Here is a 14,744-nt window from a genome sequence, read left to right as displayed (position 1 = left end):
TGCCGGCTGGCTGGTGACCTCCTAGACGACGAACTCCGACAACTTTGCTGCTGGTCTGGTTGCTCCAGACTGGCCCTTGCTCCCTTCCAAAAGGGGAGCGCCCCGGACCCTCCTGGTCCACTCCAGACACCGTTTCCACTCAGCGCGTGGGTTGCCTTTGCCAAGGCCTGTTGAACCCGAATCCGGAGACGACAGCGAGAGCCTGCGTGGGACAGCTCGTGCCTCCATCCTGGTCATCGAAGACACCAACTGGTCCACGTGGCTGCAGAGACAAGCGTCCACCTTCACCTGATCGCGACGACGACATCTGGTTCCACTCCAGTCACTGGCTAGTGACTTTGAACATTGTCCCCTCTGCTTTCAGGTTCTACTCTTCACTGATCCACCCTTGGATCACACCGGACATCTTCCTCCTGACCGCCTGCAGCATCTTTTCCTCCAGGCTCCATAGACTTCAACGCCGGAACCCGACACGCCTTGGCACCTATCCACCCGCAGCCTGTGGGTGAGGTAACAAGCATTTCGGTGCTCAAGGGTAGCTTGACTCTCCTAGTGTCCAGTTCCATTGTCGTTTTTGTCCTATCTAGTCAGGGACGTCCGTACTCACCTTTTCTTTAAACTGTTCTGTCCATAGACGTTTGTACGCATCTTGCGTGTGAGTTCACACTCTGCACACGTGCTCCGTGGGCCTCCTAGTACTTACCTCAAGTTAGTATAGCGTGGTCCCAGCGATCCTACAGCCTCTGGACAGCTCCATTCCTTTGATTGGCTTTCACATTCCACTTACTAAGTACATGGTTTGTCGTGCCCCTAGGGCACCATTGTAAATCGTGCAACTTAAACGTATTTTTCCTAAGAGTTTGTCATGTGCTTAGCCCTCTGACCTCATAAAGAGTTCAGAGGTGTAGGTTAGTTAATAAATACTTGTTTATTTTCATAACAACCTGTGTGGTGTCCTTTCACTTGGTATTCAAGGGATTATATGTGGTAAAACAGCTGGCTTCACATGCCAAAAGAGTTTAGCCTAAAGACTGCTTTTGTCCATGCTACCATTAGGATAGCTGGTCTATAAGGTTGACTTACAACCAATCACCATAAGGGTTGTTTGGACTGATACAAGGTGATCACTAGAACTAGTGAACATCATATATCAGGCCAACTTCTCACAGTGGGGATCGCCTGAAAGTCTATCACAGATCCTGTGTCCCTGGACCTACCCTGGGGACTCAGCAGCTGGAGAATGGTTGGAACAGCGCAGCGCTTCCTGCTCCTTGTTGCACTGTGTGAAAGACACAGACTGCATGTAAAGTGTCCTTTCGTAAACTATAATGCTACCTTGATTATTTAATCCCACTGCGACAGGATTAGGTGATTAAATAAACAAGGGAATGTAATAGTTTAAAAAAAAAAAAAGAAGTCTGGGACACTGAACACGCTGCCCTTGGCTTTCCAGTCGTGCATGCCAATGACATTCCTTAATTAATGCTCTTAGGTAAAGAAAAACACAGAGTTGGAGGCTCCTGCCTGATAATGCACTCGGTTTCCACCACTCCCCAGTTCACTGCGTGTGTGCTCCAACGTGCAAGGTGGCAGTGCCAGAAGGCCTAGCCTGACAGATCAGTGCGGGTCTGATTTATGGCCAGGTGGGCCGGTGTTTACTGTTGATTTCTCTAGTATTACCACAACATTGCCTGCAGCAAGCACTAAGGCTGTAACCTGTGATACCTTGCAAAACACCTTCCACAGCTGGCTTTACAAATGCAAAACTACAGTTTGCAGAATATGAGCCACTTGTTTAGTTATCTGATTCGCTAGTTTGGGCCACTTCTGTTTTGGTGCTCGGCTCTAATTTTGTGTCGGTCTGAACTAGTTTGTGCTGGTCCTATTAGTCGCCTCTGCTCTGCTTTTCAGCAGGAAAAACATTATTATACAGTGTACCTCAATGAAGCATTTGGGAGTGAAAGCATATTCCTCGAAAAGAGCCTGAATATCTGCTAACTTCCAGTTTTATAAACGAGGCGCCATCTTTAAATGTCAATACTACGAGGCAGAGTGCATACGGCGCTGGTTGCCCAACACCCTGACACTTAAAAAAACAACTAAGCTCTCCTCTGTTAATCCTTTGTTGGCTTTTGGGATATTGAATATTAAATGAGCAGCAAAGAGTGCAATCCCTTTTATTTAGTATTTAATATCCCAGAAATCTCTGCGTGAAAAACTCCTCAGAAGAGCTGCAAGCTGACAACAGAGTTAATTACGGCTGGGAGTCAGAAACCTAAAAAATATATATAAAGGAAAAACATTCGGGGAGGGGCGCCGAGTTACGGTTAATCTTTTTAAAAAAAAACAAAAACAAACAAGAGGGGTGAGAAGCAACGGTCGAGCTAAGAGGGCATGGGGAAGCAACACACGTGCAAGATGGAGAAAAGTGGACGAGTAAGCAGCACACCAGGGAGAGAGCAAGAACCACATGCATTTCCGTGGAGAGCTGAAAGACAAGTATTTTGCAAAACTGTACAAGAATGCTAACTCTGTGTGCAAGTGCACATTGTGCAAGGGCAGAATACCGTAATTCACAGAGAGGGAAGCAAGTGGCTACGTGTGCTGACCCTGTGCCCCGACTGTTGTGGGCATAACAAAATGTGAATGACAGACTGATGGATGAATAGAGCCGTCTGAAAGTCCGTATAAGCATGAATATACATTTTCTTAAAATCAAAACGTCTTGGCTAATGGCAGACCTAAAAACAAGGACATACATTTGGCCTGGAAATTTTGAAGGGTGGGGTTGGGAGAGGGGCGTTATGAAGGCTTACGCAGGAACTGTCCCAAACATCCAAGAAAAGGGCACAGCATGAGTGAGGGTGGACTGCCTCAGCACATAATTAGTTAAAAAAGTACGCAAAACAAAAAATTATACAACTTAAATTTTATTTTTACAATTAAATCCACCTCTGTAACTGGACAACGAACATACAACCAGTATGTATATTAATGTTTTAAGGTCTCTTGCAAATGACTTGTAAATGCAGATTTTAAAGGGCTAATTGAAAGATCGAATATAAAAGTACACACTCGAGCACAGAAGTATTCGTTCCCGTTCTACAGAATATACAAAACGCAGAACAAACCTGACCAAATGCAAGATGTACCAGTACACCGTACGCATTAGCTTGGATGAGTGACAATTGTCGATGTGGCACACCATTACTTTCTGCTGCAGGTACTGGAGTTTGTTTGACCTACAACCTAGAACGGTAAACAATTATCAGCGTTAGGCTGACTTGTATAGTCCGGTGCTGCCCCCTGCTGCTAAGACTCGGGAACAGGCTGAGTTTGTAGTCCACTTCGAGTTTTCAACTGTGACTGTGCTATGTCGGCCAGGGCGCTCTGTATCTTTTCCAGCAGCATGTCACCGCGATAAACCACCTCTTCAAGGCGCGAGGCTGCCTCGTGGTTCTCCTCCTCGAGCTGGTACAAGCTTGCGGCCTATGACGAATGTAACAGATGGAAATAATGCATTAACAGATGTCTGCTGCACGACATTTCACCAAGAGAAGTATTGCTTGTTAAAAATGGAACCAAGATCATAGCTGCCAAGGTTTCAGATTGCCATGTGTGACATTTTACAAATTTGAGTGAAATTATGAGTGACATTTCAACGACTATGAGTGACACTTCTCGCGAGCAAAAATCATGCAATGAAGACGAAAGAAACGTCTAAATATCAGAAATTACAGCCGTTTGAGCAACAAGAAACTCCTAGAACTTCTTGAAACTGTTGCAGAGCACCAGAAATGGCAGGACACTAACCCTATTGCTCCCTCCTATAACCGGACTGTACTGTAAACAAATGCATAACAATGAAGCCCTCGTGAGATGAACGCTAGCGCAGGCTTTAGGTCACCAATTCAAAGTCTTTCACAACCTGTCTACACCTAAACATCCAATAGTTAACATCTGACATCTCCTCCGTGCCTATCACTGCAAACACAAGCCCATCAGAACACAGTTCCCTTTCCCTGTCACTGTTGTAACCGGCATCACCTGTTCTACCAAGGCTCACAGACTCATGACCTCATTTACCCTTAAAGCAGGCAATGAGAGCAACAGAACAAGAGTATGAGAGAAAAAAGAACAGGTGTGTGAGAAGAGGGCATTATAACACGGGAAAAAATCTAAATTAGTTTAAAAAAGGGGGTGGGGCAGTATAAAGGGAGAAGAAATTGAGGGATAAAGGAAGAGGCTACCAGAATACACAGAAGAAGTGCGTATGTGAAAAGAAAAAGGAGGAAAAACAACATAGGTAAACGTCACAGGCGAGTCATGTGCCCTACGCTAGCCAATACATCCCTCATCAATCGTAACTGATTTTGATCACTGGGCCGAAGTACCGTATTGACAGTAGGACTAAAGGGAAGATGGAAATTATCCAAGAAGAGCGGGCGAGAATGGAAAGGGATGTTGCTTAGACATCTTACTCTAGTCTTTAATACATCACTTGCTTCCGGTTTCAAAGTCGGTCGAACATGCTGTTTTTTTAGAGTGAGGTTTTTGTACCATCTTGACAGCCCATAATTGCTAATATAGATTTTGCTATCTAAACCTTACACCTGCATCAGTCAGTGCTACCTCATTAAACACAGGGTGTCTTTCGTTTCCACATTTAGTTGCCACACTTACTTTTAGCTCTTGCTGTAGTACCTGTAATTTTGCAAGCATGATGCAATTTCTATACGTACTGACACTGGCATGGACTTTAAATCACTTACTTAGAAGAGTTCAGAGACAGAGTGACGACCCGACTGGTGACTCACTGCACTGCTGCCCAGCCCTGCTTCATCCAGGCTGCTCAGTGCTGGCCACTCGCGAGTCGTCCCGCCCCTCCCCCCCCCCCACGCGCGCGGCCGCTCCAGTCTCGCTAGACAGCTGAGCTCAGCTGACTCACTGACTTTCACCCCAGCGCCTCAGCTACCAGGTGAGGTGCTGCAGTGTTTTGCGTGGCCCGGCCGCAATCTACATTCATGCCTCTTGCGCGGCAGGCAGCTATCAGAGCCTCGAGTCTTGTGTTGCACACCACTGACTCTGATGAGTCCCCCGCCGTTCTGCCTACTACCTCCAGACGTGGAAAGGCACGGACTCTACCGGCACATCCGGATTAATCCCGGCCTCCATGGTGTGCCACAGTGATAATTGACAGCAGTATCTTTCCCCAGTGTGATGAGTCTGAAAGCTGCCGGCGCCGCAGCCACTATTTGCTGCATTGTTTCCAGGCAACACACAGCAGGCAGCTGGCAGAGTGGATACAGATACATTGAAGCGGCTAGCGCTCTCAGCCACTCTACAGAGCTGAGAGCACATCAGTTTAACTATTTAGGATCTAAGCAGCAAGCAGCACATCTCTCGGAGCACCAGAGAGCCCGTGGTGGCGCGCTCTGGTAGGTGGCACAATGTGTGACAATGCATTTCAGTGCGGTGATCCCACTATTTGCTGCATTGTTTCCAGGCAACACACAGAGGGCAGAGTGGATACATTGTAGCGGCTAAAGCTCTCAGCCACTCCACAGAGCTGAGAGCAGATCGATTTAACTATTTAGGAGCTCAGCAGCAAGCAGCAAGTCTCTCGGAGCACCAGAGAGCCCGTGGACAGGCGCCGACAATGCATTTCAGTGCGGTGATGCGGATCACCGCATTGAAATGTGTGAGCGTCACGGTTGATGCTTGATACTTGGCAGGACTGCAAGATGCAGGAGCAAAATATCGTTAAAAATAACTAAATGCGCCTCAACAATTCTTCAAATTTCTTCAAGTTTTCATTCCATTTAATAACCTAAATCGGATGATTAAAAATTTACTTCATACGGCTTGAAAAAGGCTTTTTCACATGGTGAAGAAATTTAAAGCGAGTCTCCGGGCCATCCAAATGTGCGCTATACCTGCCACCACTAAAAACTATTTAATAAAAGGCGGAAGTGATAGTGATGTACGCTTTAACTTTTACACATGAAACCAGGAAGCATAAGATCCAGGGACAGCCATGTATTTTATTTAAACACCGAGAGCGGCTGAGAAAAAAAAGCCTATCTTCTGCATGACTCCCTTCGATTATGGCGCCCTCTGCTCCCTTATTTCACAGAGCCCTTTGGACGCAGCTGTAGGTCGGCCAGGATGTGAACCAGATCATCCCACTGCCCACTTAGCTAGCTGCAGCGTGGAGCCTGTCTCTGTGCTTAGCGGCAATTGGAATTAACTAGGACTCCTTTGCTGCTAGTATGCTGACAAGCGTTTTAAAAATGGTTTTGTTGTGATTTTAGACTGCGGTTTTAAAATTTGTTTATTGCACTGCTAATTTCACATTATTAGCACCACCTCACGCGGACCCTGCGGTGCTCCGCTTGTAAGAGCTGGCCCGCCTGTTCTGGGTCAGTGCTCTGGTCTTCTGCATATTTCTCTGTAAAAGCAACGCTGGCGCGAACGAACGCCCAGCGGGTGCGTAGAAGGCGCGCCAAAGGCAAACCAGTTTGCGCCCGGAGCGTGCCCACCGCCAGGACCCCCGGCCGTTTTGGTACCCAAGCCTATTCCAGAGAATCACTACTGAAACTGAGAGCAGCTAGACACGGTAATTGTGATTTTCTTATGCTGGGAGGGAGCAGAGGAAGTCCCTCTGCATTAACTGCTGCTACCGCTTAAATGAGGAAATCGAGAGCATTTCGCAGAGGGATGGGGGAGCCGGGGCAAAAGGGGGAGTGAGGGGGCTGGAATCTCAGTTTGGGGATCAAACATCACCCAATACCAGGAACAAAGAGTCACTGAGAGGCTCTGTGGTTGCAGGGGATCATGGTCTCCACTGCATGCTTCTTAATACACGCTCTGTCGTTAAACATGAACTAGAAATACTATTGCAGGCCCACAATCGGGACATAGCCTTCTTGACAGAGACGTGGACTGATGACTCTTCAGTCCCAGATTGGAATATTGCTCCGCCACCTGGCTATGCATTATTGAACCATGACAGGCAAGAAAACAAGGGGGGGGGGGGGGATGGGTGATAGCAATCTTGTACAAAGACTACTTAAAGGTCCAGGGGGAAGTTGCAGTGGGCCTTCATGCTGAAGCCATACGTTTTTGCATTAGGCTTAATTACTCTTTCAAGTTTTATGGTCTACTGGTGTACAGGCCGCCAGGCCCCAGAGCTGCCTTCTCACATGCCCTCTTATCCTATATGGAATCATACATTGACACTGATTTTTTTTCAATACTTGGCGATTTTAATTAACACCTGGAGTTCAGCACAAACTCTGAGATAGCCAGACTCATGAACAAGCAGGAATGGCTAAAAGGCACCCGCTGGCAACGTCCTAGTATGGCCCTAAACTTAAAGGACTAAAAGTGGACTGTAGAAGGTTTGAACTCCTCTGGAGAATAGATTATAGCAACCTGAGCAAACAGGCACACAACTGGGCCCTGAAACTGTTTAAGGATGCCATTTTTGAAGCAAAACGGGCCTATTTTACGGAAAAGATCTAAGAAGCAGGAAATTCGACCAGAGAACTTTTCAAATCGGTCACTTTTCTAGCCCAGCCACAGCAGGTAAATGCGTTTAAACCTGACCAGGATTTTTGTAATCAACTTGCCACCTTTTTTCAAAATAAGGTGCAGGTGATATACAATGATCTGGCCAATTCGTCAAACCTCATGGCAGATAATAACCCATCTTCCTCAGGAATGGAGACAGTGCAATCTAGGCTAACAGGGTTTAAACCACTTCTGGAAGAGGAAGTAACCAATCTTATGCAGTCAATAAAATCAGGCTCACCCAATGACCCCTGCCCCAGCGCCATTATGCACCTAGCCACTGTGAAGATCAGTGAAACACTTACCACCCTGATCAACCAAGTTTTGGCATCTGGGATCTACCCTGCGGCCTGGAAGACAGCATGTATCAGGCCAATCCTGAAGAAGATAAAAGCTGACCCCACAGAGTACAAAAACTACCGTCCTATCTCGGGTCTACCTTTTACAGCCAAAGTCCTTGAAAAGTCAGGCAATAAGACGCTGACTAGCTATTTAGACACTAGTAGGCTACTGGATCCTATGCAACATTGATTTCGACCAAGACACTCTTCGGAGTCGGTTTTAATTGCAGCTTCAGAGGGGATCCGGAAGGAGGTAGATGGGGGAGGCAGGGCGATTCTCGTTCTCCTCAATCTGTCTGCTGCATTCAACACCGTGAATCACACGGTGTTGGTGCAGCGACTGCGGGAAATGGGGGGGCTGTGCTGGCCCTCCTTTCCTCCTTTCTGGAAGACAGGAAACAGAACTTAAGTTAGGAAGGTCTACAATCGGACAGCCTCAACTTGCCCTGTGGCGTCCCACAGGGATCAGTCCTGTCCCCACATTGTTTAATGTCTATGTGACACCACTGGCCAGACTCGTCAGGAAGCATGGCTTCATATTTGTGTCCTACGCAGACGATTCACAATTGATGATATCCCCATCGGACAACCCGGAGAGCACAGCTGCCAGTTTTCATGGCTGTCTAAAGGACATTATGAACTGGATGAGCTTAAGCTTTTTGAAAACAAACACAGAAAAGACTGAGGTGATTGAATTCGGTAAGAGAACATCTCTGTGGAACAATTCCTGGTGGCCGCCGGAGGCGGGTAAGCGTCCCAGCCCCGTCGGGAAGGTCAGGAATCTTGGAGTCATTTTTGGCGACAAGCTGAATATGTCGGCGCAGGTTAATAGTCGAATGTCGTCCAGTTTATTTCTGTTAAAGACTCTTCGTAAGATCTTTCCCTTTATCCCTCTTCATTTACAGAAGACAGTAATGGCTGCCCTTTTTCTGTCCAAACTGGATTACTGTAACGCGCTATTCTTGGGTGTGGATAAAACCCAGATAAAGAAACTGCAATCGCTACAGAATGCCGCGGCACAACTACTCTTAAACCTTCCCATGGGCCATCCTACGTCTCAGGAAATAAAGGCATTACACTGGCTTCCTATTCAGCAGAGGATAGAATTCTAGGTGCTCTGTTTGGTCCATAAGGCACGTTATGGAGGCAGCTTAGATGACACCCAGGAAATGTTTAGCCTCTACACTCTTGTGCGAAACCTTCGATCCACTAGTCTTGGCTTGGTTTGTATTCCCAAGTTTCGAAGAACCAGATGGGGTGGTAGGTCCTGGTCATACTGTGCAGCAAAACTGTGGAATAAACTGCCAGTGGCCCTGAGAATGCAATCTAATTTGTTGCTTTTCAGTAAAGCCTTGAAAACACGGATGTTTATACCGGAATAGTTTCAGTGTGTCTCAGTACCTTGTATACACACACCAGCTCCAAGACGCCTCGGCATTAGAGCGCTTAACCGCGGCGGCGGTTTAAAGGAGTAGACAGGGCCGCGTTGGCCAACGGACATGCGCAGCACTACGGAGGTAGTGCTTGAGACGACCGTTGGATGACGCACGCATCGAAGGGGTTAATAAGCAACATATCATCATTCAGTATGTTTTGCTGTGTGTTATCAGGCGTCTCGTCCAAGGGCACGGCAGAAGTGTCAAGCTCCATAGGTCGGAGATGCAGGATGGGTCCTGTGACCAGAATTCAACATCTTTGCACGTTTGGAGTTCTGTTCATAGTTAACACCTTGATTAAAAGTTCAGGCCTTTGTTTCCAAAGGGCTGGATAGTATATATTTGCAGCCTTAGTTCAAGGCAGCAGACAGGGGGCATGCTATTTGACCACAGTAGCTTGGTTGGTACATAGCTGCTTGGTTGGTACATAATAAAGGCCAGCTCCTGTATGGCGCCCACCTAGTGTTTGGCGCACAGGATCTTTATTAGGTTTCTACACTTTACTGGGAGCCAGCACGGACTGTTAGAGCCCACCTTTGGAGATCAGAGTTCAGAATAGACACCCAGTTTTGCACATGCAAAAAAATATATAAAAGAGTGTCACCCTGCTGGCGAGCAAAACTGCATGTTTTAATGGGGCCAACACTAGTCTAAACGGACAATTTGATAACATTTTGATCTCGCATTGCAACAAACTCTCAGCGCAAAACACAGTCAATGGTAGTAATCCACGCAGCTGAACTCAACAGTATTAAACTGGCAGCTCTATGAACGAACGCTATAAGAACTAATGCATTTCACGCCCATCGCATTGCAACTAGCTGTAAGGTACGGAAATTTACAGTATCTTAACTTTTTTGATATATCTTTTAAACACTGTACTTTTATGCAATGGTTTTTATTAACAAAAGATATAAAATACATTTGATTTGATTTCCCGCTCTCTTGTCTACATTAGCAATTTGGTTTCCTACAGTTTCTAAAAATAAGTTTAAGTAAAATCAATTAGCTTTCACTTTGAACCATCAACCATACATTCGGGATCCAACACCAAATAAAAGCATGTAAGCAGGATTCATACATGTTTGATCATTTAAAATCTAAAAAGGTTCAAACGCTTAGAAGTCTAGTACATACTGATAATGTTAAGTCACTAAGAAGGTGATATGCAGATTCAAAAGGCACATGTAGTTAAAGTGTCCAAAATCCTTCTGTTTGCATGATGTTGGATGTATTATTTAAATCTATAGGTAATACGTCTTCAATAGTAAACATACCTGCAAAGCAGCTGTTGATTCTTCACTTGGCAGAGAATCGATCAAAACATCAATATCCTTGGCTGTTCGGGCAATCAGTGCTGCAAAAAGCTGTGCATACTCTACAACAAAGACAGATTCAATCAATGTACTATTAATGAAAAGTGTATAGCCCTGCTTCTCATGAACATTGGACACGATTTTGCTTCATCGAGTCTGTAAACCTTCAGTGCTCATAATTAGTCCTTAGGCAAATAAAGCGCCCGACAAACATTAATGACCAGAGGCTGCTCATAAAATTAAGAACATTAATGACAAGAGGCTTCTCGTAAAATTAAGCCAAAATCTTCCATTACTAATCAATCACCAATCGATGATAAACAAGTGTTTTATGCTCCTTATTCTCCTCCCTACCTATCATGCGACTTTACATCAACCCATACTCTCCACGTGCTTTACATGAAGTTAATCTTCCAGTGTGATGCAACTTTAAATAAATAAAAAAGCAAAAGGCATTTCCAGTCATTTAAATTTTTTGTTGCATAGAACCAAATAAACATTGCTTTTAAGTATTACCACATAGAACTAACACAACATTTTATAAAGTACTCCAAGTACTTGCTAACTGATAGGACAACACTAGGTGTTCCAGTTCGCTCAGACTTTATGCACGCTCTCGTGAAATCGTCCATATTGCATATTTCCACAAAAGCATCTTTCAAGTATTGGCAGTGTAGTAGCAATAGAGGAAGATACATTTCAATTTCCACCATGTCCCAAAATTTGGTTTCTTCATATAAAGGAGCCTCTACCCATCTATTTAAACGTTGTTACCAGACTTAGTCGTACCTAGATTCATCTGGATCTAATCTCGGTCTTAACTTAGTCAAAAGATATCAAATGCGATGTGGTAGCATTTTAATTAAAATTCTTTTTTGTTCTGAAAAAAAAAAAAAATTCTTGCACTCCATCTAGAAAAGTCCATCTTTATTTCAATTCGATGCTTCCAAAGTGAAAGTCCGCTCTAATTCAATTCATTATCTCAAGTTCCTCATAAACATTCTATATCTGTCCATCCGACCAAAACAGGTTTCATCCCTCAGGCTGGTATGTCGGCGAGTTCCATACGGCTCAAATAATATTTGCAGTATATGGTATATAAACATTCCAGCTAATACTCTGGATCCGTGTGTTGTATCCTCAATCTGCAATAAGGAATTCTACCCGTTGATAATTTCAAGTATGAGCAAGGGAATGGTATCGCATGCATGTCCAGAGTTTATCAACATGTCACTACGATAGATCCGGAGTATCAGCGGGTGCATTTCTGTTGCAAATGCTATTAGTAGACATGTTGAAGAGGCAGAATGGTGAATGGATAAGCAGTTGTGTGTAGTAAAAGAGGAGGAGCACGTACAGCGATTAACCGGTTTATGTTCGGTTATGGTGGCAAGGGCGTACGCTAAGATTACTATTAGTGGATTACATATTAAGTTGTCAGCCTAACACAGTGTAAATAACTTTGCTTGTAGCCAAAATGTGAAGTTTTTACACTAAAGGAGGTAGGGTGGACACTGTGGTCTACACTTCTATGTTCCGTTACGAGGGTCGGATGTTGAGAGCCAAGTATTAATTACCCACATAAAATCAATTGTAATTCAAGACTATGTAAAATGTTTGTGTTTTGTGACCTTGCATTCTTTATAAGTGTGTAAGGATTTTAATTATTCCAAAACACAAAGTATTCAGAAAGAACCAGAGAGCTGTCATTCACTAGGTAATAAATATAAGCATTAGTATAAAAAGCAGTATTATGTACAGTGGGCAACTTATCAAGACGGGAACAAAGCATTCACATATCTTCAGGTCTACACTTGTGATTAAACATTTCGCAATATGACTCATGTCTGTTTACATATCAAATGGTACAAATCGAAAATATCGATAGCCACCATGTTTCACATTTTGTAGTATAAAGTCCGACTTCATTTGTATTTTTAGCGACTTTAAGGTCGGATTACAAGGCAGTAGTCTCTAAGGACAAAATCCAAATATTCTATTCCGCTCTTGCAAGGTATCATATATACCAAAATGTAAAACAGGACTAGGGGAGCGAGTGTCTCAGATTTGACTAATAGAACACATACCCCCACCTTGACAGAAGGCTGAGAGATGCTCTTGGGGTAAAATAACGCATGTTCATGACACTGCTTCCGCGGTATACAACCAGTCACTCTGCTGTGGGTTCTTGTTTAAAGCAGCTCTTGCAGGTGGGTGTGGAATGACAGCACAAGGCAAGCAAAGCTTTGCACCTGCTGCATAAACAGGCTACCAAACTAAAATCCAGAGACCCTCGGTTCAGCGAGGATGGACAGCAGAAGGTTCGATTTTTAAAACATAAAAGCTAACCAATGAGAGGCATCATTCTTGCTGGCACCTCACAGCTGACACGCACTTTCTACAATACTGGAAAATAACCCCCAATGACCTCTGCTGTGGCTTCTTCTGCATGGCCAATTGAAAAAGATAAATGTCACTGAGGGTGGCAGGGCAATGCTATTCCTGCAATTTGTTACTGATCCACAGCCAACTGCTAAGAGTGAAAACTCGAATGCACCAATGGTATGGTCTTTAGTGAGTGAACCAAGGTGGTCGACATGTTCCATGGGCAAAATAATGTGGAAACATATGTTTTTTAAAAGTAATTATAATTAATTTTTACAAATGTATTTAGTGCAAACATGACTTAATGGGTGTCAGAGTGCCATCGAAAACTGCAGCCTCAGGGGCACATTTTTCTTTCTTCTATTTTATGAGTACAGGTTGCATGGAGTAACCGCGAGCCCTCAGGAGGGCAGACTGCTGCTAAAATGCGAGTGAAGATAGTAAGCTTTGTGTGAGAATACTGTGTTGTGAGGGACTGATGGCTGTACCCTTTATCACTAGTGAACAACGGTGACGTCAAATTCAAAAGGTTGGTAGCTTCACTAGTGCTGGGGAGGCATCGGGGAGGGAGGTTTAAAGAAAGAGCGGGCATCGTCAGAAAGTAACATGTGAGAGAGAAAGGACATACATGATCTCCAATGGACTGCTTAATACAAAATAATCTCCAATTAAGTGCTTAATACAAAATAAATGAAAAATCCCTTCAGGTGAGCAGTGCAAGGACAAAACTCATCCAATCAGCACACTGCGAGAGCAAAAATCTCCTGGGTGGGCCAAACACAAAAATAGGGAGGAGGGAATTGAATCAAAAGCAGAAATCCATGATAGAAAGGGATACAATCATGAACAAAGGCCCGACTCAAAACCCAAGCGAAGTATGGGTAATGTACTAAAGACAACAGGTCTGACAACAGAGAACTAAAACACCAGCATGATTAGATAACTCAATATCTGCCACTCAGGAGACATTACTTTCTATAAATTTCGTTGATCGTGTCTCCCCTTTGAATGGTTGGGGCATAAAAAAAGGGCGATTCCAAATCCATCAAACATAATGCATACATTCTGGTAAGAAGAAAGTGGAAGGTTGAGTGGACTTCCATGTAAGGTGGTAAGCAGTCCAGACAAACCCATCAATCTATCCACACCACTGTTTTGCCCACTCCAACATCGGTATTCAGGAAAGGTATGTAGCAACGGCTTAGTGCAGTAGTTAGCAGAAAACGTGAGCTCTACCATTTCAGGTAAAGCATAAAACCAGGGGTGTCTAACGTAGATCCAGGAGAGTAGGTTCGAATGACCTGTTGTGTGCTGTACAATTGTCAAATAAGACCAGATGACATTTGCAGGATATTCATTTACATATGTTTAATTTAAGGGGAAATCATTTACAGTCAGCAGTTAACCTGGTAATGGTGAAGGACCGGGTTTTAGAACCCAGCGGCGTCAGGGAAAACGCCCGATGCCTTCGAGTTCCCCTGCCTTGGCAAACAGAGACACGGGATACTTCTCGATGACATCAAAGACCAAAGTTTATTGGCTGCAACCAGGAACAGAGGTCTACGAAGCACAACACGGGTGGTTCGCTAGAGACTGCACAAATTCAATGAGCGGAGCATGGTCTTTTATGCCAAAAATCAAGCCTCAGGCAACATTCCAAATTAGCATTGGGTTCATACAAACTGACCAAT

The 14,744-nt window shown here is 44.5% G+C and overlaps 1 protein-coding gene across 1 annotated transcript; it reads right to left on the bottom strand.

Annotated features, from left to right (window-relative positions):
* Positions 1-2,914: 2,914 nt before the first annotated feature.
* LOC147665931 (mediator of RNA polymerase II transcription subunit 21-like) lies at positions 2,915-10,813 on the bottom strand (the record flags this gene model as incomplete). The annotated part of the gene is made up of 2 exons (XM_086949403.1): positions 2,915-3,489; positions 10,630-10,813. Coding segments are annotated over 2 exons (361 nt in total), but the record flags the coding sequence as incomplete, so codon positions are not given.
* Between the last annotated feature and the right edge of the window lie 3,931 nt (positions 10,814-14,744).

This window comes from Lissotriton vulgaris, unplaced genomic scaffold (genome assembly GCF_964263255.1).
Source record: "Lissotriton vulgaris unplaced genomic scaffold, aLisVul1.2 SCAFFOLD_2229, whole genome shotgun sequence".
Lineage (NCBI taxonomy): Eukaryota > Metazoa > Chordata > Amphibia > Caudata > Salamandridae > Lissotriton > Lissotriton vulgaris.
This window is presented reverse-complemented; position numbering and strand designations above follow the sequence as displayed.